General features: G+C 40.5%; 1 protein-coding gene across 2 annotated transcripts in view; it reads left to right on the top strand.

Moving 5' to 3' along the window:
• Nucleotides 1-676: 676 nt before the first annotated feature.
• PRKAR2B (protein kinase cAMP-dependent type II regulatory subunit beta) overlaps nt 677-24,996 on the top strand; it is a 101,223-nt gene continuing 76,903 nt past the window's right edge. The window contains exon 1 of one of the 2 annotated variants that reach the window (XM_047841892.1): nt 677-1,240. In XM_047841892.1, coding sequence (XP_047697848.1) covers nt 931-1,240 — 310 coding nt within the window. In that variant the 5' untranslated portion in view covers nt 677-930. The remainder of the gene's footprint in view (nt 1,241-24,996) is intronic. The other variant, XM_047841885.1, reaches the window with a different exon arrangement.

Genomic DNA, 24,996 nt, shown 5'->3' with positions numbered 1-24,996 from the left:
GAGGAAGGCTGGATAAAATGCAGCAAAAGAGAAAGAAAGGTGTCACAAGGATGGGGTATTATTTCTTCGTCCAAAAGACAACCAGTAGCACATATGACTTTAAAGCAAAAGACACTGCCAACACTTATTAATGCAACTAGATTCCCGGAGGAAAATAAAATGCCGCTACCGAGGTGGAGGCTGAAGTTTCGGGGCAATTCGCGTGGCAGCAGCTCTGCGCAGTTCCTGGTGCTGAAGGACTTGTGGAATTCGGCCGAGAGGCCCGTCCGCACCGGAGCGAGGACAGGTGGACGGCTAGGTGCACCCCGGGGGCCACCTGCGGCCGTGCCGACAGGAGTCCGCGCCCAGCGCGCGCCCAGCAGCGGCGCCCCACCAACCCGCCGCCGCCAGCCGGCGTCTTCCGCACCGCAACCTTCCCAGCGGCGGTGCGCGGCGCCCACCGGCGGAGGTTGCCATGGTTTCCGGGGGTCACGTGGGCGCTCCCCGACGCCCCCTCCCGCGCGGCGCGGCGCGGCGCGGGCGCGGCCGCGGGCGCGGGCGCGGGCGCGGGCGCGGGCGCGGGCGCGGGCGCGGGCGCGGGCGCGGGCGCGGGCGCGGGCGCGGGCGCGGGCGCGGGCGCGGGCGCGGGCGCGGCGGGGGCGGGGCGGCCCGGGTGGGGGGGAGAGGAGCAGCGGCGGCGGGAGCGGGAGGAGCCGGAGATGCTGCCAGCCCTCCCGGGGCCGCGCTCGCTCAGCCGCCGCCGCCGGACGGAGCAACCGCGCGCCGGGAGCCGCGGGCCGGGCCAGCCGGGCCGCCGGGGCCCAGAGCGCCGCGCTCGCAGCGGGTAGCGCCGCTAGTGCCGTCCGCGCTCTCTCGGCGGCCGCGGGGCCGCAGGCCGGTCCGGGGAGGCGGCGAGGGCGGCGCCCAGGCGCCCGCCGCCCGGCAGGCAGGATGAGCATCGAGATCCCCGCGGGACTGACGGAGCTGCTGCAGGGCTTCACGGTGGAGGTGCTGAGGCACCAGCCCGCGGACCTGCTGGAGTTCGCGCTGCAGCACTTCACGCGCCTGCAGCAGGAGAACGAGCGCAAAGGCGCCGCGCGCTTCGGCCATGAGGGCAGGACCTGGGGGGACGCGGGCGCCGCCGCCGGGGGCGGTACCCCCAGCAAGGGGGTCAACTTCGCGGAGGAGCCCATGCACACCGACTCCGAGAACGGGGAGGAGGAGGAGGAGGAGGAGGCCGCGGACACCGGGGCGTTCAACGGTGAGGACCCGACCCCCTGCGCGCCCCCGCTCGCCCGCGCTGTTCCCCGACTCTGCTCTATAATCCCGCAGCTCTGCCCACCCGCCTCTCCCCGCGTTCTCCACCTAACCTACCTTCCATTTCGCCCACCCCCTCAGCATCCATTTCTGTCTCTCCCACTCGCCCACCTTCCTACTCTGCTTTCGTGTCGTGCCCTCCCCCTCGTGGGGAGGGTGGGGAGGTGGGGAGCTGAAAGGTGACGGCTCTCTGCCCAGCTGCCCCCTCTCGTCCTGGGCTCTCTGGCACTGGACGGCCGGTGTGGGGTGGGCATCTGAAAGACAACTTTCACTGTGGTTGGAGAGATTTCGCTGTACGGATACCATTGTGCGTAGAGGAAACCGGCCCACTTGGCATCCTCTTGCAGCCCTTATATTAATGGGGTGTCCAAAGAGAAAAGGCGAGGGGTATTCAATTGGATTGGCTTTGCTGCTGAAAGGAGCATGGAATTGGACTCACTGGGGCAGATCGAAATTTATGGTAATAACTTTGACACTCTTGGAAACGGAGTGATCTGTTGTTTCCCAATTTACCAATACCGCGTTGTGTTATTTTTGGACACACAACAAAGGATCCTGTTTAGCCGGCAACTCATGGGGTCTTTGGAATGAGGAACAGGGCTAATGGTTTACTTTTTATTTAAAACAGATATTCAATGATTTGGTGCCTTTTAAAAAAACAAAGTATGTGAAAAACACTGTAGGAAGTTCTGAAAGCTTGTTGGTTGTCTTTAGAATGAAAAGCCAGTGAGTAATTGTAAGGACTGTGCCAGACACAAGCTGGAAAGAATGAATGGGAAAGAAAAAGGAATTTTCTCAAATAGCTGCTCCTGACAAGTCCCACCCCTTCTGCTTACAACCCTCTTTCCCTAACACACACAGACACACACACACACATTTACAGCCTCCTGTATTTACACTACATGCCTAAATCCTGTCTTTATGGCATCCCAAGCTGAAACACCGTGGTGTGGAAGGGTTTTCTCTTTGTGGTGTAAGACAGATGTGCATTTCAGCATTGCACCAGTGTGTATTTATTTACACTGCTTGTGGTTTGTGTGTCTGCAGTGTATTCTGTAGAATGAAAACCTTTTAAAGTGTTATTTCCTGGAGTATGTTCCTAGGAAGGTGTTTCTTTCCTTTGCAAATTTGTCCAAATGTGTTATAAAATTAATGTATTTTTAGCTGGCCTGAAACAATCACAAATACCCTGGAAATTTGTGTCCTATGAAGAGAAGAAGAAAAATTGTTACCTTAACAATTTTAATTTTGGACTTTGTAGTATTGCTAGGGATAAGATGATCATAGTCTTTATTGTTCTTTTTGCATAAGAATTTAATCAAGTGCTTTTCTTGCTAGAAACAAGAGAAAGGTAAAAGAAAGCATATTTTAAATTGAGAAGAAGCCAATAATGGATGACACAGAAAGGGCAGAAGCATTTTGTTTTATTCTCCTGACACATGCATGCAAACACACATACATAACACATGCACACACACAAAGGAAAAAAAAAAGACTCGTTTCCCAGATTGGAGGAAACTAGGAATTAAGGAGGTGCTAAGAAAAAAACCTGCATATGTTTGAGATGATATGTTAATATAACTAAAATATTTTCTAGTATGATACTTTTGAAATACTTTGCATTGATGATTCCATTTTCTCCTTATAACAGTGTATATGGTACACAAAACTGATTTTATTACCATTTTGTAATGAATAAGCCATTAACTTCTAAGCAGCAGGGATCATTTTATATGATTTTTTATGTTCTCCAAGGCACCTTTATTGTAAAAATTACTCTGAGTTTTAATGAATGCTCGTTAGCCGATTGCACTATTTATTTCCCACCCCTGCCCTCAAGGACTTTAAAATTACTTTTGACTACAGCCAAATTCAATTTGATCATTATCTGATAAACACACACGCATACGTGTATAACAAAAACTTTGGCAGTGGTACTTGCCTCTATTAGGTGCACTAGAATATATCTACTAGAATATCTTCTATTTTAATTAATTCTCCCTTATTGTTACTATTTTTTAAGCATGTAAATTGTGTGAGATCTGCAGTTAAAAAAAAAAATATATAGACTACCAGGGGTTGACAAACCTTTTTGTAAAGGGCTAGACGGTAAATATTTTAGACGCTCTGAGCAACACAATGTCTCCATTGAATATGTTTTTCTTTCTTTCTTTCTTTCTTTCTTTCTTTCTTTCTTTCTTTCTTTCTTTCAACAACATTTTAAACACACATCTGCTCTGGTTGTTGGGGTTGTAGAAAATTGGCCACAGACCAAGACCATAGTTTGCCTTCCCCTGGCTGGAGTGGGGGAAAAAGTCAAAATAGTACCATTGGGGGGAAGAAAAAATAACAGGAGTGAGCCTATCAGTTTAATGTTTAGTTCCAAAGAATTTCCAAAATATAAAACATCAGGTACCGGGCAATTCTCCTAGCATAGTAAAGAATAAGTACTAGCTGGTGAGTCTTAATTTACTGTGACCCAGCACAAGACCAACTGGGTCGCTCATTCTTAAATTTTAGTATACATCTCAAGCAAGTTTGATTCAGAAATGAATATTACCTGGCACTACTCTAGGAGAGCTTTTGAATAGGTTGGGATCTTTTTTTTTTTTTTTTTTTTTTAAACAGACCGTCTGGGTCATTCTTATATCCATAGTTCCCTGACCACACTGTGAGAAACACTGATCAACAGATAGCGATGATAATAATGTCTTTGTCTTACTAACATTTACAGAAGTAGCTACCGCTTATTGGCATTTGCTGTATGCCAGGCATTATCTGAATACTTTGATTCATTATCCCAGCTTTATGAGAAAGATGAGGCCGCCACTTGCCCAGTGTTTCACAGCTAATGTGTTGCAGAACCAGGATTGAAACACTGGTGGACCTGGCTCCATCCTTCTCTTAACTCCCAGGTTAAAAGTTAAGAGGAGCTGGGGCCAACATCACGTGAACATCCCTTTTGTGTCAGATTCTACTTGAGACCCTTGATGTGTTTTATCTATAAGGCTCTGATAAATGAACGTGTCCAAGATTACACATGGAACTAGTTAAGTGGCAGAGCCTGGTTTCTTACTCAACATCTATCTGCCCCAAGACCATCAGAGAGTTCTTCCTAAATCAAATTTGTACAATGGACTGACTCATGGATCAGGTTTTCCTGGTTATTTTTCCAGTAATGGTGATGAATTTGCATGGATTGGTTCATACCCACTCTCATGAATCCCTTTAGGACAAGTGATGATATTTATGAGAGGTTGGACACATTTTTGACAGTGAGGTGGCTTCCCATTTGGCTCAGGTAGGGATCAAACATATGACTTTGACCTCAGTGTGGTGGTTGAAACAAAGAAGTGAGTCAGAGTCTGGTAGCCTGGTCGTTGATAGCAGTAGGCCAAATGGTCAGATGGGTGAAGGTGGTCTTCTTTCCTGGGGATCTGAAGGATCCCTTTCTCTGCTGGTAGCTCTCCCATTCCCATCCTGTTTTTTTAATTTTATTACTTGTGTTGCTTTCATTTTGCTTTCAATTCTGGATAAAAGGGCAACCTTCAGGTGTTAGAATGATAATGGCATATGGCAATAACCCTTCCAGGGAAGTCTTAAGTCCTTAAAGAAGCTATGATGGAGACTGCTTCCCTCTTCCCCATGCTACAGAAAGCACCTCAAGCATGACATGTTGCTTCTGAAAGGGTAGTATCCCCAGGCTTAGAATATATTAAAAGGGTTTACAGTAGGCCAAAGAGTTGGATCAGTACCAGCTTGGAGTAGAATCTATGATAATCAATGGTTTCACGTAGGCATCACTGTGAGGTCTTATGTTGCTCAATAATTTCTTTAGTGAAGTTGCTGAAATTATAAAATGAAGTAAATAAAATTCCACATTATCCCTATAAATTGACAAGTGGTCAGAAGAAAATTAAATTACTTATGGGTACATGAAGATCAAGCTGGAAAAAAAATAAACTGTATACAAAATATAGAGGACTAATTTTCCATATTTTAGAAGAAAAATCTAGAGTTCAAAGTGGGTACACAAGCCAAAAATATAGAATATCTTATAAAGCAAGCATGTCAAGATATATATATATAGAAATTCACCATGTAAAAACTATGACTTAATCCTCTTAACTCTGGCCTATGTCAAATCTTTATTGGAGAATCGTATCTACCTATGATTTTTTTTTACAATTTAAGGGGAATATGGGGAATTTATTAGAGATCCTTAAAATCACAGAAAATATTGGAGATTGTAGTGGTGGGATGAGATTAAGAGAACAAATTTATACATACATGTATGGGCTTCCTAAGAACCTTCTGTGAAAGTGTTCTTCACCATGCTCATCCTGGGAGTAAAAAAAACACTTCCACCTATTGACTTCTTGGCCTAATTGACAGTGGGAACATGTAGAGAGTAATCATAGGTTTAATGAATTGTTGCTTTGGCTGATGTATTAGGCTCACTTTTATCTCTGTGTCCTTATTAAGAGCTTGCTCTCTGTGGCCGCTAGAGATGATTATGAGACAAAGCAGCCAATTGTTAGTTCTTCGTCAACCTCTTCAATACATTTAATTCGTTTGAAAATGTTCATGAAAGTCAGACAACACTTACTTTCTTTCACATCTGAAGCCCTGTGCTAAGCATACTGACATATAATCACAGTAGTAGTACTCACCTCATAAGGTTGTTAGAGGATAAATGGATTAATATTTATAAGGGTCCCTCAGGACAGTGCACATAGCAAGCATTGTTTTCCATGTAAGACAAATGACCTCATTAACATGAAATCTTACAGGAGTGTAAACTTCTTGCAGAATAGCAATTTCATTGTATTTTGTGGAAATGAATCTAGTGTTTACACTTTTTAGAGAAATGAAGTAGGAAATGAGCTTACGTGGCAGTTCCACTTGGGATTTAATGTGAAGTTATGTTGCGCAGTAATAAAACCCACATCCTTTCAACTCATCATTTGTAGCTAAGAGCTCCAGACTTTTAAATTAATGAGACTTTATTGCCTTTGGCTATTAGAAATTTACATGGTAAGTTTTAAATTTATATGGTAGCTTTAAATCCTCCTGAAATGGAAATTACATCATTCATGACAATGGCTAAAATATTTATGCCATTATTTTAGTTATGAGCATAAAACAATAATAGAGAAGATTTAAAATTAAAAAAATATTTTGAGTTTAGATGGTGATTTTTAGAGTAGAACAGGTAAAACATTATTCATTTTAATAGTAGTAATAAGTGAACGCTTTGGGGATTGAAATTGGGAAATCAAAGTACTTGAAATAGTGTCTTTTCTCAAACTCTTACCCATCTGTTACTTTAGGCTCAGGGAAAAGGGAGGGTGGGTGGGAGAAAGAGCAGAGTAAAATCAGTTGGGATTTGTGTAAGGTTCTTTGACTAATTTGTACTTTGTCTGAAGAGAGCACAAAAGGAAAACACCAGAACAAAAACTGAAGAATACTTTAATGTGTCTGCATGTCTTAAAAATCCAACTGGTCAACCATTATTTAACATAAGAGAGTTCTAAGCTTTCCATTTGAGGTTGCACATAGGGATGTGCTGGGTCTTGGTAGGATGGAGTAAATAGTAAATGTTTATTATTATTGAAATATAGTTTCAAATCCCTTGAAACGTAGTTGCAAATCCCAGCCCTGTGGGTTCCAGTAAATTTCCAGCTGTCAAGATTTTGTTCCTGGCTGCCTCAAGAAAACCAAATGTGTTTCTTTTTCAACTGTGTAAATACTGACAAGAGACCTTTGAATTCCTCAGTGGGAGGCTTCTTTGTGATCCATTTAGAAAGTCAAGTAATGGGAGTACTAGCAGTTAAAGAAGGCCTTTGGTAGAGGTTGGGGTTCAGTGAAGGAGATTGAGTGACTGACCACAGAGCCTGAGTGGTGTCCACAGTCATTTGATACCAGAAAGGGGCTGGAACCTGGGGTGACCTGTTAGAAGGAACGTATGCAAATTGGAAGGTAGGATGCTGTACTCATTCTCTCATTTACTCACTGTAGAAATATCGAGTGCCAACTCCTTCCTTTTTCTTTTTTTTTTGTCTTAAAAAAAGAAATGATTATTCTCTTAAGTTGATCATCTCTGGACTTCTGAAGAAACAATCCGTTTGTGGGGGCTCATGAGTGGCTCAGTCAGTTAAGCATCCTACTTTGGCTCAGGTCATCAAGTCACAGTTCAGGAGTTTGAGCCCCGCGTCAGGCTCTGCACTGACAGCGTTAATAATTTCCTTAACCCCAGTTTGATTGATTTTGGTCTTCTTTTTCATAGAACTATTCCTTACATTTTATGTGCTGTTTATATTAACTTACATATTATAAATTCTTTCTTCCATCAAGGTGATAGATAAGGTTTAAGAGGCAAGGCTAAAGAGAAGTATTTTTGTACTTTTGTCTTCAGAATTACCAAATTTTTTGTTCTTTGATTTTTTTTTTCACTGCAGCGAAATTACTTTTAGACTTTATTTTTATGTCAATTGCTTAAGGATAGGCAATGGGAAATAAAAAAGAGTGCAGTGATTTTTCTCAGTTGGATGGATTCTAATCACCATGTTCTTATAGTCCTTCCAGTCTTATCAATGCCTTTTAGTTATGGTAGAGTTAGTCATAAAAACCCCACTATGATACTCATCACTGTCTTTATCTTATGGGAGCGAGTTTTGTGTTTCGGAAATTCAAAGTGACTCAGACTGTTCCATTATGTAATTATTTTGTGGAAAGAATTTGAGCTAAATTTTTCAGGTCATGGCTTATATGAAAACAAAACAATCTAAAAAAAATCGGAACTGTAAACACAGTTGGTGTAACATTTATAAATGTTTCAGCAATAGGCATTGCCATGTGTAACTTAATATGTTTGGAAACTTAAAAAAAAAAATCATTCCAGTTGCTGATGTTTAAAAACGGTTCTGCCTTAAAAAAAAAAAAAAGACAAAAGGTCAAAATATAAACACATGTTCCACATAAAAATGAAGCCAAGAAGATATACTGTATACAGTTATTCCCATATCTGTTTGGCTAGGGACTGACATTGTTTAACTTATATTAGCTGTTCCAAGACAAAATAGCTCATGGGAGTGATATTGAGGTTTTTTGTTTTTGTTTTTGTTTTTGTTTTTTGATAAAAAAGAAGGCAAAAGCTTCCATTTGTTTAGATACATTTCAGTTGAGCCCAAAAAACATCTTTCCAAAAAGTTATGCTGAATTAAAAAGTGACTCAGCTGTTTCATTTCAATTACTAAAGCTAATGTTTGTTAAATGATGCTCTTTTTATTTAATTATAATTGTTAACATTTTTGGCTGCTGAAGTGCCAGACAGCAAGACCATTATCCATGTGCCATTTAGGCCTCTCCAAAGTAAGTGATGGAGTCAAGATTTGAACTTGACATTGTGAGTTCAGAGCCCATCTCCTTAACCATGGTACACCTAATTTTCAATAACTCTGATAGCAGGAATATGGTTGAAAAGAACCACATACCAAAAAATAAGCTATCTACTTTTAACTCTAGAAATATATAGTCTGGCCAAGTGTTGATCTGTCCCTTTTACAGTTGTTTTCTCTGTGTATCCCATTAAAATTAGCACTTCATATACTTTTACAAACTTGACAAAATATTTACTTTTAGAAATGAACACCTAATATACTGAGCTATTTAATTCTCAAAACTTTTTATTTATTTTTTTATTAATGTTTTTTATTCATTTTTGAGAGAGCAAGAGACAGAGTGCAAGCAGGGGAGGAGCAGAGAGAGAGGGGACACAGGATCTGAAGCAGGCTCCAGGCTTCGAGCTGTCAGCACAGAGCCCAATGTGGGTCTCCAACCCAAGAACCGTGAGATCATGACCTGAGCCCAAGTTGGACACCCAACCGACTAAGCCCCCTAGTTGGGCACCTAACCCAGGTGCCCCCTAATTCTTAAAACTTCTTTATTATATACCATCACTAGGAGAATGTATTTGAGTATGAACTCCCAACATATGCCTTTATAAATGCTATGCAGATACCAACATATTAACTTATTTTATACATGACAAATCACCCTACGATATAAACTTTGAAAGGGAGAAGTAAAAAGTAATTTTAAACAAGTCCTAATTTGTTTTCTTTAAGCTGAAGGATTGCCTTATGTTCTTCTTGGTGTGCGTGAACCATTTTGGAGACCAAAACTTAACTTGATATAGTCTATTAATGTATAAGGTGGCTGTGATGAACTTTGCTTTCCTGATTTAAGCTCCTACATTATAAAGGACCTGTAGGTAGTAGGGGCTTGTGTGTGTTTGTGTGTGTGTGTGTGTGTGTGTGTGTGTGTGTGTGTGTGTGTGTGTGTATTTTAATAGACATTCATTAGATAAGTTAATTGTTTGACTCAATGGAAGTGTGGTAAAATAGAGAAGAAAATCCTATCTTATGAGAAGGAAATAAGATCCAGGCTTTTTTTTTTCTTTTTTTTTTCTAACTTGTAGTCCTGTCTGCCTCTTGAAGTCCAACATAGATTGTAGAGTACTTGCATTCTTTGTGCAAATTTTGGGGATGTGACAAAGAGAAGCATTCTATTGTAGGTCTTTAGTTCAGCATCACTAAATCATGGACGTGTCAGAACTAAAAGAAAATCAAAGTTTAAACAGTTTAAAGAAATGCAGTTTCAAAGAGTATCTCAGGAGGGAAATCTCTGGAGATGACAGTTGGTCAGGAGAGAGACTTTTCAATATCTCCTTTTTTGTAACTGAAAAAATGTTTATGATATACTTATATTACCTATTAAATAAATTTTAACTGTAAAAAGACATGAAAGAAAGGAAATTCTTTTGTGTCTATCCAGTAAGTAGTAAATAAAACACAGCCTTTAAAAGCAAAACACCAGGGTGCCTAGGTGGCTGTCTGTCATTAAGCATCTGACTTTGGCTCAGGTCATGATCTCATGGTTTGGGAGTTCAAGCCCCGCTTCAGATAAAAAGAAAAAAAAAAAAAACGTGAGCCCTGCTTCAGGTGAAGCCTGCTTCTCTCTCTCTCTCTCTCTCTCTCTCTCTCTCTCTGCCCCTTGTGAGATTCTCTTTCTCTCTGCCCCCCGCTCACTTGCACCTCCACTCCCAAAATAAATAAAGAAAAGAAAAACACCGCCACAACCTTTAGAGGCATACGATACAGCACAAAACTGATATAGCCAAGTATTCTATGAGTTATTTTCTTGGTTCTTAGTGCCCAGTCCTCTTTCCTTAACTTTCTGCCAAATCCCACCCTTTCTCCAGAGGTTAACTTACATTTCACCCCACAAATAATCTTTGCAAGTGTAAGATTCTCTGGTTGACATTATTGCTATTGGAATGGCAGGTGAATATGCCTTGCATCTCAGTAAGCTTTGCAGTTGTGAGCTGCCCTTGCCACAGGCAGGCAGGAATATGTAGAAATATGCTCTCTCTCCCCAAAGCTTTCCTGCCCATAGTAGGTGCTCCAGTGTATCTTAAATTAACCTCACTTGAATAGTAAATGTCCATAAATGTGTACTTCTTATGTGATTGAAACTTTCTTAAGGCATGTAAACATTTAAAATCGTCTTCTTTTGGAGCACCTGGGTGGCTCTGTTGGTTGGTTAAGCGTCCGACTTTAGCTCAGGTCATGATCTTGCGGTCCGTGAGTTCCAGCCCCATGCCCGGCTCTGTGCTGACAGCTTAGAGCCTGGAGCCTGTTTCGGATTCTTTGTCTCCTTCTCTCTGCACCTCCCCCACTCGCTCTCTCTCTCTCTCTCTCTCTCTCAAAAGTAAATAAACATTAAAAAAATATTTTTTAAAATAGCCTTCTTTATTTTTTTTTTTAAGTTTATTTGGGGGAGGGGGGAGGGCAGAGAGAGAGGGAAAGAGGCTCCCAACTCAAGCAGGCCCAATGTAAGGCTCAAACTCAGTAATTGTGAGATCATGACCTGAACCAAAACTAAGAGTTGGAGGCTTAACAGACTAAACCACTCAGGCACCCCTAAGATAGTCTCCTAATAATCCTTTACATTAATGCACTTTAAAATGTTTTCATTTCATAGCCTGTCTTCAGCTATGAAGGTTTCGACTTCATTTAAAGATGAGGCCATATTCTTTCAGGCTGATATTTGGTCACTCTGCAAAATGCAGAGAGCACACGCGTACAGGCTTTTCTTGCCGGTAAGGACTTCTAATAGCTTTCTAATTGAGGACACATTCGGACCCACCCAGACTTCTGTGTCACTGCTTCTGCTTACAGGAGCTCCATGCCAAATCCGAAACTAGTCTGTGGCCCTGAACCTGCTTTGTCCTTTTCTTATCTCTCCCCACTTCCTCGTCATTCCTCCTTCAAGCCTGAATCTTGCCTACCCCCAAAGCTCCTTTGCCCTCCAGCTTTTCCTCAGGCACCAGCACACCCATTCCCTTTCTTTGAGATTCAGATTGACGTGTCTGCCAGCCTGCTTACCAGCCACCTCCACTTACTTGTTCTTTAGGCGCTTCCAAATAATTTTGTCTTAAAATGTTTATTTTCTGCCTCAGTTATTGCCTGCACTACCTTGTCACTTTTCCCCCTCCACTAATGTAATAAACATGGTCAGGAGAGCCCCCTTTGCTTTGCCCCACATTTCTTTTCTTTTTTTTTTTAATGTTTATTTTTGAAGGAGAAACACAGAGACCGAGCACCAGTGGAGGAGAGGCAGAGAGAGAGGGAGACACAGAATCCAAAGCAGGCTCCAGGCTCTGAGCTGTCAGCACAGAGCCCGACGCAGGGCTCGAACCCATGAAACTGCGAGATCATGACTTGAGCCTGAGCTGTCAGATACTTAACCAACTGAGCCACCCAGGCACCTCTCACATTTCTTAAATCCAGTAGTTTATGGAAACAGATTGCTTTTAGTTGCTGAAAACTTAGTGACATGAAAAATCAGAAACAACGGAAATTAAACAAAAAACATGACTTACTTTGTCATGGGGTTTGGATTTGAATCCAAATGGCTGGCTCTGCTATTAATAACTTTTGGCACCTTGAGCAAGTTCCTTTGCCATCTGTGACTCAGTTTTCTCATCTATGAAATGGGAGTAACGATAGTACTCACCAGAGAGGGTTGTTGTAAGAACCGAATGAGAGTTAACAGTGTTTGGCATACAGTAAAGTATTGCATGCACGTTTGTTGGAGGGAGAGTGACAGAAAGAACAGGCGGCATTTAGAAGTCAGTGAGAACAGGACAGTTTTAAAAATGAAGTTTGACTGGAAATGTGAGAAACTAGAGATTGCTTTCAAAGCAGTATAGTAATAGTACTTTTAGAAAAAAGTTATTAGTGAAAAATATAAAAGTAAAGGCTTTAGATCGTTTAGCAAAGTGTTTCAGACTTTAAAAACCCCATGCTCCTTTAAATCTCAAGCACTTTAATTCTATTTGACATGTAAGGTAAATAGTCCAATCTAAAAAAAAAAAAAAAAAAAAGCAATGGCATAAAGCTTTGCTTTATTTTCACACCATCTCCTCCCTTGAGAATCCGTGTTTAACTGGTAGAATAAATAAATTTGTGTAAACTTCTCCCAAGTTTATAGTTTCATTTAAGTTTTCACAAGTCATTTTAAAACATCTTAGGAAAATGTAGGTAAAAGTATTGAAAATAGTCACTTGATTTAAATGAGGCAGATGCCTGTAGTAAAAATATGAATATGTGCCTAAAATATAAATTGGGAAAAAATAGTTACATTAAATTGACAGCTTGTTGCCATTTCCTCATGTCATAATATTTATGAAAGTAAGCTCACGGTGGGACAAATTTCTGCCTTCCTAAGTTTTCCATTAAAATGCGGTTTTATTCTGAAAACCCATAATTCTATACTTGCTCCATTGCACATTGCTAGCTTAATATATTTTTAGGAGAAAAAAAAAAGACCGTCTTTTTGGATACGTGGCATTGTTCACAGGTCTTTGATTTCCTATTAGACTATCACTAATGACAGTTTATCGATAAGGCAGTATTAGGACTTTTGATTCATAATAAGTCCTTAAAATAATTTCCTTGTAATCCCTTACAAAGAATCCCAAAGGCATTTCAGTGTTTGAATTCTAACAAAAACTCATTTGTAAAAAGGGGATTTTGTGTAAAATATTTTAAGAGAATGTTTAGCATTAAAAGGGTATGAAGTTTCAGTTAATGAAAGATGAATGAGTTCTGGAGATCAGCTGTGCAGCAGTGATGATAAATACTGTACCGTATTGTATGCTTGAAATTTGCTGAGAGTATAGATGTTAGGTTAAATTTTGACACACACACGGTGGTAAGTAACTATGTAGAGGTGATTGAGAAGTTATTTAGCTTGATTGTGGTGATCTTTTCACAATGTATACATACATCAAAACATCAAGTTTTTGTAAGTCAGAGATAATAACGTTAAAAAAAATACAACATGAACTAATCTGGTTGCTCTGATAATGTCAGAACATATTTGAGAGATTTTTTTCTGCCAAAATTAAGTAGAGCGAACATTTTTTCCTTTTTTCAAATTGTGAGAGATTTCCAATGTACCGAAAAGAACAGAGACTAAGTAAGGAACACTCACCTAAGTCATCTTCTAGCTTCAACAAATTTTAACAATTATACACGTGAGGCTTTTTTTTTTTCCCTGAGGCTTTTTCTTTTAAGAAAACACGTGTGATAGAAGTCCCTTGTGTACTCCTTTCTTATCCCGTTTTCTTAACTATAGATCCCCATAGATCTCCACCACTGTGATAAATTTAGAATTTATATTTTCTATGCATGTTTTTGCACTGTTACTACATAGGCATTTATTCATAGCTTAGAAATAGTGCTATTTTGCATATTTTCAAAGTCTGTATAAATTGCGCCACTTATAAAAGTTTCATCTATGTAAATTATAATTTTCCACTGTACTTTTGAGAATAATTTTTGAGATGATGTTATATTGATTTATGTAGCTTTAGTTCATTTTTTAAAAAAAAATTCTTTTTAACATTTATTTTTGAGAGACAAAGAGGCAGAGCATGAGCGGGGAAGGTGCAGAGAGAGAGGGACACACAGAATCCGCAACAGGCTCTGAGCTGCCAGCACAGAGCCCAACTCTGGGTTCCAACTCAAGAATGATGAGATCATGACCTGAGGCCAAAGTCAGATGCTTAACGACTGAGTCACCCAGGTGCCCCAAGTTCATTATTTTTTAAATTTTACTTTTACTTTTACCTTTTATTTAGACTGCTATGTAGTATACCTTTGTGTAAATAGATGCTTTATCTAGTCTTTGATAAATAACTTTGGGTGTTTCTAATTTGTTGTCATTACAGTGCTGTAGTGAACATTGTGTGTATGTATGTGTGTTATGCACATATACTAGAGTTTTTAAAGGTGGTTTTCAAAGTGTGTTCTGGGACCCTTTGAAGAATCATTCCCCTCCCAATTCTAGACCTTTTCAGGGAGTCTGTGGGGTGAAAACTATAATAATGACAGTGTTCTTTGCTTTTTACCCCCCCCTCATTCTGTCGTAAGTGTATAGTAGAGTTTTTCAAAGGGTACATGATGTGTGATATTATAAAACATCTGAAGGTAGAAGCTGATATGAGAACCTAATTGTCCTCTGTTAGATTTGCAAAATTGTAAAACAGAGTCATTCTTTTTACTGAATTTTGTTTTGTTTTGGAAGATAGTTATTTTCCATAAAAATACGTTATTTATAATAACATGTAATTGTTTTGTTGTTGGTAGTTTTAAATATTTTTTAAATTTATCAACTTTAATTTCTAATACAACAATTATCAGTGGATATAACCTATTAAAGCAAATAATTTTTAAGAGTGGAAAGAGGTTTTGAGACCAAAAGGTTTGAGGACTGCTGCTGTAGGTAGATACTTACGTGTGGAAAGGCTGGTTGTACGGGGTGCACAGCTTTAACCACACCTCAGACTGTTGTGTTTACACCACTTTATTTTTCAGTAGAGGGGAAGAGTTCCTGGTCCTCCACATTCAAGGTAACATATGTTATCAGATTTGAACAAGCTTTGCCAGCAGGATGGATGTTAAAATCTCATTGTGAATTAAATTTGCTTTTTCCTGATTACTAGTAACACTGGGCATCTTTTTATTATGTTCATGGACCATGTTTGTAGTTTCTCTTCTGTGGAAAATTTTTTTATTCTGTGCCATTTTTCTCATCCTGCTAATTGTATTTTTCTTCCTGATTTATAGGAAGATTTCTTTCCTTCTTCCTTCTTTTCCTTCCATTCTTCCTCTTCCTCTTCTCCCTCCTCCTCCTCCTCCTCCTCCTCCTCCTCCTCCTCCTCTTCCCTGTCCTCATCCTCCTCTTTCTCCTCGTTCTGGTTACTAATCCTTTGTTGGGTAACATGCATTAGAAAAATCTCACAGTCTTGAGCCTGTCTTTTCATGTTGTTTATGGTAATTTTGGTTGAGCACTTTCTTGATTTTAAGCTTCTTAATTCCTAAATTTTAAGTTGAGTTTCATACCTAAGGATTTAATACAGTGATAATTTATTTCTCTGTATGGTTTGAGATGGGAATTTCATTGCATTTTTAAAAATACACATCATAGGGGCGCCTGGGTGGCGCAGTCGGTTAAGCGTCCGACTTCAGCCAGGTCACGATCTCGCGGTCCGTGAGTTTGAGCCCCGCGTCAGGCTCTGGGCTGATGGCTCAGAGCCTGGAGCCTGTTTCTGATTCTGTGTCTCCCTCTCTCTCTGCCCCTCCCCCGTTCATGCTCTGTCTCTCTGTGTCCCAAAAATAAATAAACGTTGAAAAAAAAAATAAAATAAAAAATAAAATAAAAAATAAAATAAAATAAAATACACATCATAGGGGCACCTACCTGGCTTGGTCAGAGCGACATGTGGCTCTTAATCTTGGGGTTGTGGGTTCAAGCCCCATATTGGGTGTAGACATTACCTAAAAATAAAATAAAATAAAAAAATATGCATCATTTATTGACTTTTTTCCCCACTGATTTTTGAATATCAATTTTCTATATATGTGTGAATGGGGGCTCCTGGGTGGCTCAGTAGGTTAAGTATCTGACTTCGGCTTAGGTCATGATCTCATGGGTCATGAGTTCAAGTTCCACATCAGGTGAATTCGAGCTCCGCTTTGGGTGAGCTTGAGCCCCGCATAGTGTGAGCACAAGCCCCACATCTAGTGAACACCCTTGCTTAGGGTAAGCATGAGCCCTGCTTCGGGTGAGCCCCACTTCTCTCCCTCTCCCTCCCCCTTCCCCATGTGGGATTCTCTCTCTCTCTCTCTCTCTCTCTCTCTCTCTCTCCCTTTCTCTCTCTCTGCCCCTCACTCACTTGCACCCTCTCTCTCTCTTAAAAAAATAATAAAAGAAACATATAAACGTGAATGTACTTAGCATCTTTATTCTTTTCTGATGGTTTTTCTATTTGTTCATCAATATCTCTGCAGAGTTAATATGACTTTCCATGGTCTTGATGTATGGTAAGTAACTTCCACCTTATCTTTCTTCAGAATTGTTTATTCATAGGTTTTTATTATTCCATATGTCTTTTAGGAGAAGCTTTTTAAATTTTGTGAAAAACTTCATTTGGGAGTTTTATTGGAATTGTACTTGATTTATAAAAAATTTTGGAGAGAAAAGACATTTTAATGATACTGAGTCTTACTCTACACGAACATGATACATCTCCATTTATTCAGTTTTCTCCAAAAAGGATTTTCCTATCTCTTCTTAGTTTTATTTCTAAGTAACTTATCAGTTTTGTTCTTATAACTAGGAATTTTTGTCTAGTACATATTCTGTCATTACTGAAAAAATATAAAAGGAACTGTAAAACTCAATAATGAGAAGCCCCTAATCAAACCGAGTTAAAAGACTTGGCCAGTTTAATAAAGAAGACATCGGGATGACCAATAAGCACATAGGATGGTGCTTGGGATTTTTAGTTATTAAGGATATGAAAGTTAAAACCACAACACAACGCTGGGGCACCTGCGTGGCTAGGCATCCAACTCTTGGTTTCAGCTCAGGTCATGATCTTGCAGTTTGTGGGTTTGAGCTCCATGTTGGCTCTGTCCTGGCTGCACGGAGCCTGCTTGAGATTCTCTCTCCCTTTCTCTCTCCCTCTCTCTCTCTCTCTCTCTCTCTCTCTCTCTCTCTCTCTGCTCCTGCCCATGTGCTCACATTCGCACACACTCTCAAAATAAATAAACATTAAAAAAAAGCCACAATACACAGAAGAATGGCTAAAATAAGTAGACATACCCTACATTGGTAAAGATGTGGAGTAACTACAAGAACTCTCTTATATTGCCTGTGAGAATGTAAAATGGTACACCTAGGAAAAATGTGGGTTTTTATAAAGTTAAACATTTCCCACCTATAACCCAGCAATCCACACTAGGCATTTACTCAAGAGAAATAAACACATATGTTCACAAAAAGGATTGTATATAAATATTTATAGACACTATTCAGAATAACCCAAACTGGAAACAACCCAAATGCCCATCAACAAGAGAATGGGTAAACAAATTATGATGTATTTATACAGTGGAATACCATCAGCAATAAAAAAAAGAACAAACTATTGACCCTTTCAACAGCTAGAATGACTCTCAGGTTTTTGGGTTTTTTTGTTTTGTTGTGTGTGTTTTTGTTTTTTTGTTTTTGTTTGTTTTGTTTTTAGAGAGACTGTGTGTGCAAGCAGGGGAGAGGGAGAGAGAGAATCTCAAGCAGGCTCCACCCATGCTTCGCATGAGCCTACCACAGGGCTCCATCTGACAACAGAGATCACGACCTGAGCCCAAATCAAGAGTCAGCCGCTAGGGGCGCCTGGGTGGCTCAGTCGGTTAAGCATCCGACTTCGGCTTGGGTCATGATCTCACAGTTCGTGAGTTCGAGCCCCGTGTCAGGCTCTGTGCTGACAGCTCAGAGCCTGGAGCCTGTTTTGGATTCTGTGTCTCCCTCTCTCTCTGCTCCTCCCCCGCTCATGCTCTGTCTCTCTCTCTCTCTCCTTCAATAATAAATACAAAACATTAAAAAAATTAAAGAAAAAAAAGTCAGCCGCTTAACTGACTGAGCCACCCAGGCGCCCCCTGAACCTCACGTTTATATGAAACAGATGAAATTCAAAGCCAGGCAAAGCTAAACTGTGGTGATAGAAATTCTAATAGTAGCTCCCTATGGGATAGTGAGGATTGACTGTGTAAAGGGGCTCATGGTGCCTGGAAATGTTTATCTTTTTTTTTTTTTTAAGATTTTATTTTTAAGTACTCTCTACACCCAGTGTGTGGCTCAAACTTACAGTTCCGAGTTAAAGAATTGCACATTATCGACTGAACCAGCTAGGCGAAATGTTTGTACCTTGATTGGAGTATTGGGTACATACACGTATACATTTGTCAAAATCCATCAAATTGTGCATTTCACCGTATGTCAGTTTCATCTTGATTTTTTTTTTTAATTGGAAACATGGATGCTCTTGAAGTCGTTTTCCACATTTTAATTAAAAAGTGCCAGTGTTTTCTACACTGATTATCTTGTGAATTTTTTCATTATTGCTGTCGGACACTAACATCTGGGTTATGTTTTCATAATTATGAGGCATAAATGGGATTGCTTTTTGCTCCTTGTACAAAAAGCCAAAGGTTAGTTAAGCTCTATTGTTTTTAAGTCTATTTTGTATTTTCAGCCAATCCTGTATTTTAACTTACAGGTTTCACAATTTTTTTTCAGTTTATTTTTTTATTTTTGAGAAACAGAGAGAGCAGAGGAGGGGCAGAGAAAGAGGAAGACTAGAGAATCCCAAGCAGGCTCAGCACTGTCAGCACAGAGCCCAATGTGGGGCTCGAACTCATGAACTGTGAGATGATATCCTGAGACAAAATGAAGAGTCAGACACCTAACCAACTGAGCCACCCAGGCGCCCACAGGTTTTACACGTTTAATACTTATATGAATATCACTTAAATTTGTCCATATAATGGTTAGGTGTCAGGAAGCCCACCTGTTATGTTAACTTCCATTGTCACTATTCATTTGGTATTTGTTGAACCTAATTTATTTCCAATGGTGTTTTAGACATTGGGGATACAGTAGTGAAGCAGACACACAAGGAAGGACCCTCTGCTCACAGAGCTTGCAGACTACTGGGGGAGGAAGCTGACAATAAACACAATACACTCGATGCCTTGAGATAGCACTTTGAGCGCTGGGAGGAGCTCTAGAAAGGAACTGGAGGGGCCGCTTTCCGCTGGGTGTTCACCGAGAGGCTTCGGAGGTGACCTCTGAGCCAAATACAGGAATAGCAGGGCCATGTTCACTCTGTGAAGTCATGGGGGAGGGTTTGAATGTAGCTTTTTGTACCTTTATTATTAGCCTTGATCATAATCCCTGATTATTTTCTCGGTTGGTCTTCATTGTATTTTTCTTAATCACCCTTTTCTGAGTCTGGTTTGTGTGTGTGTGTGTGTGTGTGTGTGTGTGTGTGTGACTTTATGGTTGTGTGACACTTTGAACTCTTGTAGCTTTGGGTTTTTCCTGGTAACTAGTCTGGATTGTTCACTTTTTTAAAAAATTTTTTTAAAAAGTTTATTTATTTTTAGAGAGAGAGCAAGAGAGAGAAAGAGCATGCATGAGCAAGGGAGGAGCAGAGAGAGAGAGGGAGAGAGAGAATCCCAAGCAGGCTCTCCACTCTCAGTGAAGAGCCCAACACAAGGCTCAAACTCATGAACTGTGAGATCATGACCTGAGCTGACACCAAGAGCTGGGTGCTTAACCGACTAAGCTACCCTGGTGCCCCTAGATTGTTCAGTCTTACCAACAGACCATTAGTCTCCACAAAGATCCCCTTTGCATGTATTTAATCAAGTACATTTAGAAGAGACAGTTTCAGTACACACAGAAGTGGAGATTAAATTTATGTAGTTTTGACAATGGCCTTTCCCTATATCTTCTCTTCTGAGCCCACATTTTAGAATCCTAAAGGTGTTTGGGAACCTTTCTCTCGGCATTGTCAGTGCCTCAGTTCTGTGTGTAAATTTATGAGCTTAGCAGCCTTAGGACTCTCCTAAGGTTATTTTCTGCTCCTAAGAGGACATTTTGGGTAAAGTTGTCATGAATTAAAAAGTTGAGAATCAAGTTCATTCATAAGCAAAAGTAAGTAGGAGTGGTTTCTTTTCCTGGTGTAATAGTTATAGTTTATCATCTTGGTGTTTAAAAATATCAGTTATATTTTGAGGAGTTTGGTGTATGAATAGAAAGAACAAAAATGTACATCTTTTTAGTGGTCCTTCAAGCTGGCACTTTCTAAAAGCTCAAGTGTCTGTCTTTCATCCTCCTCTGCCCTGCCTCCAGCCAAGCTCCATATGTCCAGGTGAGTTGGACACCTGATCTCACGTGTAATCAGAAAGGAAGAAGAAAATTGGTTCCCCAAATGCCTGCCCCTCCAACAGTTCCCATCATGTCTGATCACAAGTACTTGGAGGGCACATGGCTCATAATCTGTGTCTCCTGGAGACCCAAGACTGGGAAGCTTTGGAGAGTACCCTCCAAGTGTACCCAGGAGCCCCTCTAAAGGCCTAATCCCAGTGGGTTCGTGGGCACCGGTGTGCTTGGAAACCAACTCAGAGGCTCACAGGACAGCAGCAAGTAAGAGTATCTCTGAGGATTTGCAAATGTGACCGGGGGCTCATCTCATCATCCTTTGACAAAATATAGAAAATAAGTGGTCCTTCTCAGTGTCCGGAATTAAACATGTGTAAGAAAGTTTGAAATTGTGTCTGTTAGGTTAATTCGCAAAATATTCAGGTTTTGTTGTTTATTTGCTTTTTTGCTGTCAGTCTTTCTTAAAAAAGTTAATTCTTGCTCGGTTCAAGGGTAAGGCTGACTTCACTTTTAATTTTTGAAACACAAGCATAAGATAAATTAATTCATTTTGAGCTAAGTGTTTACTGTGTCAAAAATAATTAGCTAACATGGTCTCAATTTACATAATTTCCAGAATCTTTTATTTAGACAGTTAACAGATTCAGAAAGTGTGTATTGCTAGAAAAGGCAGCTAATAGGAGAATAGGGATGCTAATTATTTGGTTGATTCCGAGACTACTGTGTATATCTCATTTCAGGGTATATGAACACTTTTCTGCAAAAGCTCCATTTTGCTAATGTGGCTCCAATATAGGCAGTGTGATTTTGGTGTGTGTGTGTGTGTGTGTGTGTGTGTGTGTGTGTGTGTTTAATGACCAAAGACACAACTCAGGGCTCTTTCTTCTTCTTCTTCTTTTTTTAATGTTTATTTTCGTGTGAGAGAGAGAGAACATGCTGGTGCCCGAGTTGGGGAGGGGCAGAGAGAAAGGGAGACACAGAATCCGAAGCAGGCTCCAGGCTCCGTGCTGTCATCACAGAGCCCGACACGGGGCTTGAACCCACAAACTGTGAAATCATGACCTGAGCCAAAGTCGGATGTTTAACCTACTGAGCCACCCAGGTGCCCCAACAATAAATTATTTAAATTGCTACAATGTGTTCCATTACATTGTTTGAACCCATCACCATTAGTGAACCACCCAGGCGCCCCAGAGCTCTTATTTCTTTAACTTGGCGCCTCCTTCACAGTAGTATGCTCAGAGATGTAAACTATGCACTTCTGTCAATCTGGCTTTCTGTTTTTGAAGACCAAACTCATTGGATCATACTTAAAAACTTAAAGAATTTAAGTTTATTTAAACATCTTCTGTGGAATTTACCTGAATTTTTTGGTTGGGTAGCTGCTTGGCATGGTGTAAATCCTTCAGTCATTTTATTTGAAAATACGACTGGACTTGGTCAAGCTCTTCAGGGACAGGGGCTTTTGTATGTCCAGTGCCCTGCATCCACATTCCGTAAAGCAGTACAATGAGTGGGACAAGGAGACTTGTTCTGTTTACTTCACAGAGTTTATTGATTCCTGCCCTGTGGGCGTTTACTTAGCGCCTTTTGTCTCAAAGCTTTGGCTTTGACCAAGGGCCTTGAAGAGGTGAGGAGATAAGCAGCTGCTGCTGGCACCAGTTGAGCTTGAGTCACAGGTGTGGGAAGCTGTTTTCACTGCCAGGAATAGAGAGACTCATTCAGGTTACCTCAAATAATAGAGCAATTTTCTTGTAAGGACACTCTGAGATTAAAGAAGGCTCGAATCAGTTATACTTCTGGGTCTTCTGAGAGCAGAGGAATTAAGACTAATCCAATGGAATATATAGTCTGGGAATGGAGGAGATCACTGGTTAGACAAGCTTGTAGATACAGGAACATAGGACTCTTCAGTATTCCACTGGAATGGCAGTTGGGAGAAAGTCAAACCTATATGAATATTGCCATATTTTTCCTTGAGCATTCACTAAGATCGTAGAGAATATCCCTTAGAAGTGTTAGGAGTTGGTGATGCATGGGTAGCTCAGTTGGTTGAGTATCTGACTCTTGATTTTGGCTCAGGTCATGATCCGGCAGTCATGGGATCGAGCCCTGTGTCAGACTGTGCGCTGAGCCTGTTTGGGATTCTCTCTTTATGGGATTCTCCCCCATTCACATGCACTTGCTCTCTCCCCAAAAAAAAAATGCTAGGAGTTTTGTAAATCATATTTGGTTGCTTTTTCAGACAGATGATACATTTCCTATTTTTTTCTTTTTGTATTCTTCTAGTCTGCAGTATTGTGTGTGTGTGTGTGTGTGTGTGTGTGTGTGTGTGTGTGTGTAAGTAAATGCACACAGAGCATCCACAGAAAGGAAAATCTGAAGATGGAAACCAGGAGTCTGGGAAAACTTAATTTGACTTGTCATATTTGAAAACATCATCTGTTAACCTTTTCTTTTGTGAGTTTATACTGCTGTCTACTTACTATGTTTTGAAAAATGGTAATATTAAAATTGGTCATAGTAACTCACAGTAAATAAACATCAGTTTCTTATATTTGAATAGGAATTTAGAATTTACAGGCATTTTCAAAGATGTTTTCTTTAAGTTCTTTAGTTTGTTTTAGTTTTTTTGAATTCTTTTCTGAAGTTCTTAAAAAATTTTTTTTTAGTGTTTATTCATTTTTGAGAGAGACAGAGTGCGAGTGGGGAAGGGGCAGACAGAGAAGGAGACACAGAATCTGAAGCAGGCTCCAGGCCCTGAGCTGTCAGCACAGTGCCCAATATGGGGCTTGAACCCACAAACCATGAGATCATGGCCTGAACCGAAGTCGGGTGCTTATCCGACTGAGCCACCCAGGCACCCCTCTGAAATTCTTTTAAAATTCTTTCTTAAAACCCCCTGTGAAAGGAAGCAGGCAGGTCTTATTTTTCATATTTTAGAAGTTGAGAATTGAAGTCAAAGTTACACTATCCATCCCAGGTGTCACGGAATGTGTTGGAGCGTGGCCCCAGTTAGGGCAGACCTCCTGACATCCAGTTGGTTACCCTGCCCTTGTGTGGCAGCCCTCGTGGACAGAGTTAACTGGATATTGGCAGTGTCCTTCCTCACCTCCCTCCTACTCCCCTTCTCTGTACCTAGTTCCTGAGAGAGAACACAGGCACACTGGGCCCAGATGTACATTGCTTTCTTCACAGCAAGACTCCCATCCTGAATCACAACCTTCTTCCTCATTTTGGTAGCTAGACTAAAAAATCTAGAGAGATTGTGGAGATTATTATTAGTTTTTTTTTCTTAATGTTTATTTTTGAGAGAGCACGCATGAGTGGGGAAGGGGCAGACAAAGAGGGGGACAGAGGATCCAGAGTCTGATGTGGAGCTTCAACTCACAAACCACAAGATCATGACCTGAGCTCCTGAAGTTGGATGCTCAACCCACGGAGCTACCCAGGCGCCATGAGGTTGCGATCACTTGTGCTTCGTCCCTGCAAACGGGTATGGAAGGATATGGATATAAGGGATTGAGTTCTTGGTAATTGTTGTCAGAACCCAGTGTTTACCTTGACTACTACATATCACTTGCCTGGTGCTCTCATCTCCTTAATTGTCCCTATACCATGTCCCATTCACTATTGGGAGGTAGAAATGATAGTCATATAACTTGTCTACTCACAATTTAAAAATTGATAGAATATCTAGCAAAAATATAAAGGAGAAATAAAGGAAAGTAATCCATAGTAAGTAAAATGTATACCAGCAGGTATGGACTTCAGTATGTACGTGGTCATTTAGTACTGGTGACTCAGATACCTGAAGTGGCATTGCTGCAATGACATGATTTTTTTTTAAATGTTTATTTCTTTATCTTGAGAGAGAGAGTGTGTGTGAGCAGGGGAAAGGAAAAGAGAGAGAGAGAGAGAGAGAGAGAGAGAGAGAGAGAGAGAATCCCAAGCAGGCTCCATGCAGTCCGTGTAGAGCCCGATGCAGGGCTGAATCTCACAAACTGTGAGTTCATGACCTGAGCCAAAATCAAGAGTCTGATGATGCTTAACAGACTGAGCCACCCAGGCATCCCAATGACATGATTTTTTTGAAATGATGAATGTCTATTAGTAAAATTCCAAAAAAAAAAAAACCAAAATGCAAAAAAATCCTACAAAATCTTTTTGATTTATGGGGTAGTTGTGGCAAATGCAATGTATATTAAAACTGTGTAAAATAATGGTGTTTATATATAAACATTGGAATGATCGAGGTTCTGATGGTTATAAGTTGACTTTTTTTGCCAATCTGAATGTCCAGTGGGATACTTGAAAGCAGTGCAGGACAGAGTG

This window comes from Prionailurus viverrinus, chromosome A2, assembly GCF_022837055.1.
Source record: "Prionailurus viverrinus isolate Anna chromosome A2, UM_Priviv_1.0, whole genome shotgun sequence".
NCBI lineage: Eukaryota > Metazoa > Chordata > Mammalia > Carnivora > Felidae > Prionailurus > Prionailurus viverrinus.
The sequence above is the reverse complement of the archived record's forward strand: the minus strand, read 5'-3'. Positions and strand labels throughout refer to the sequence as shown.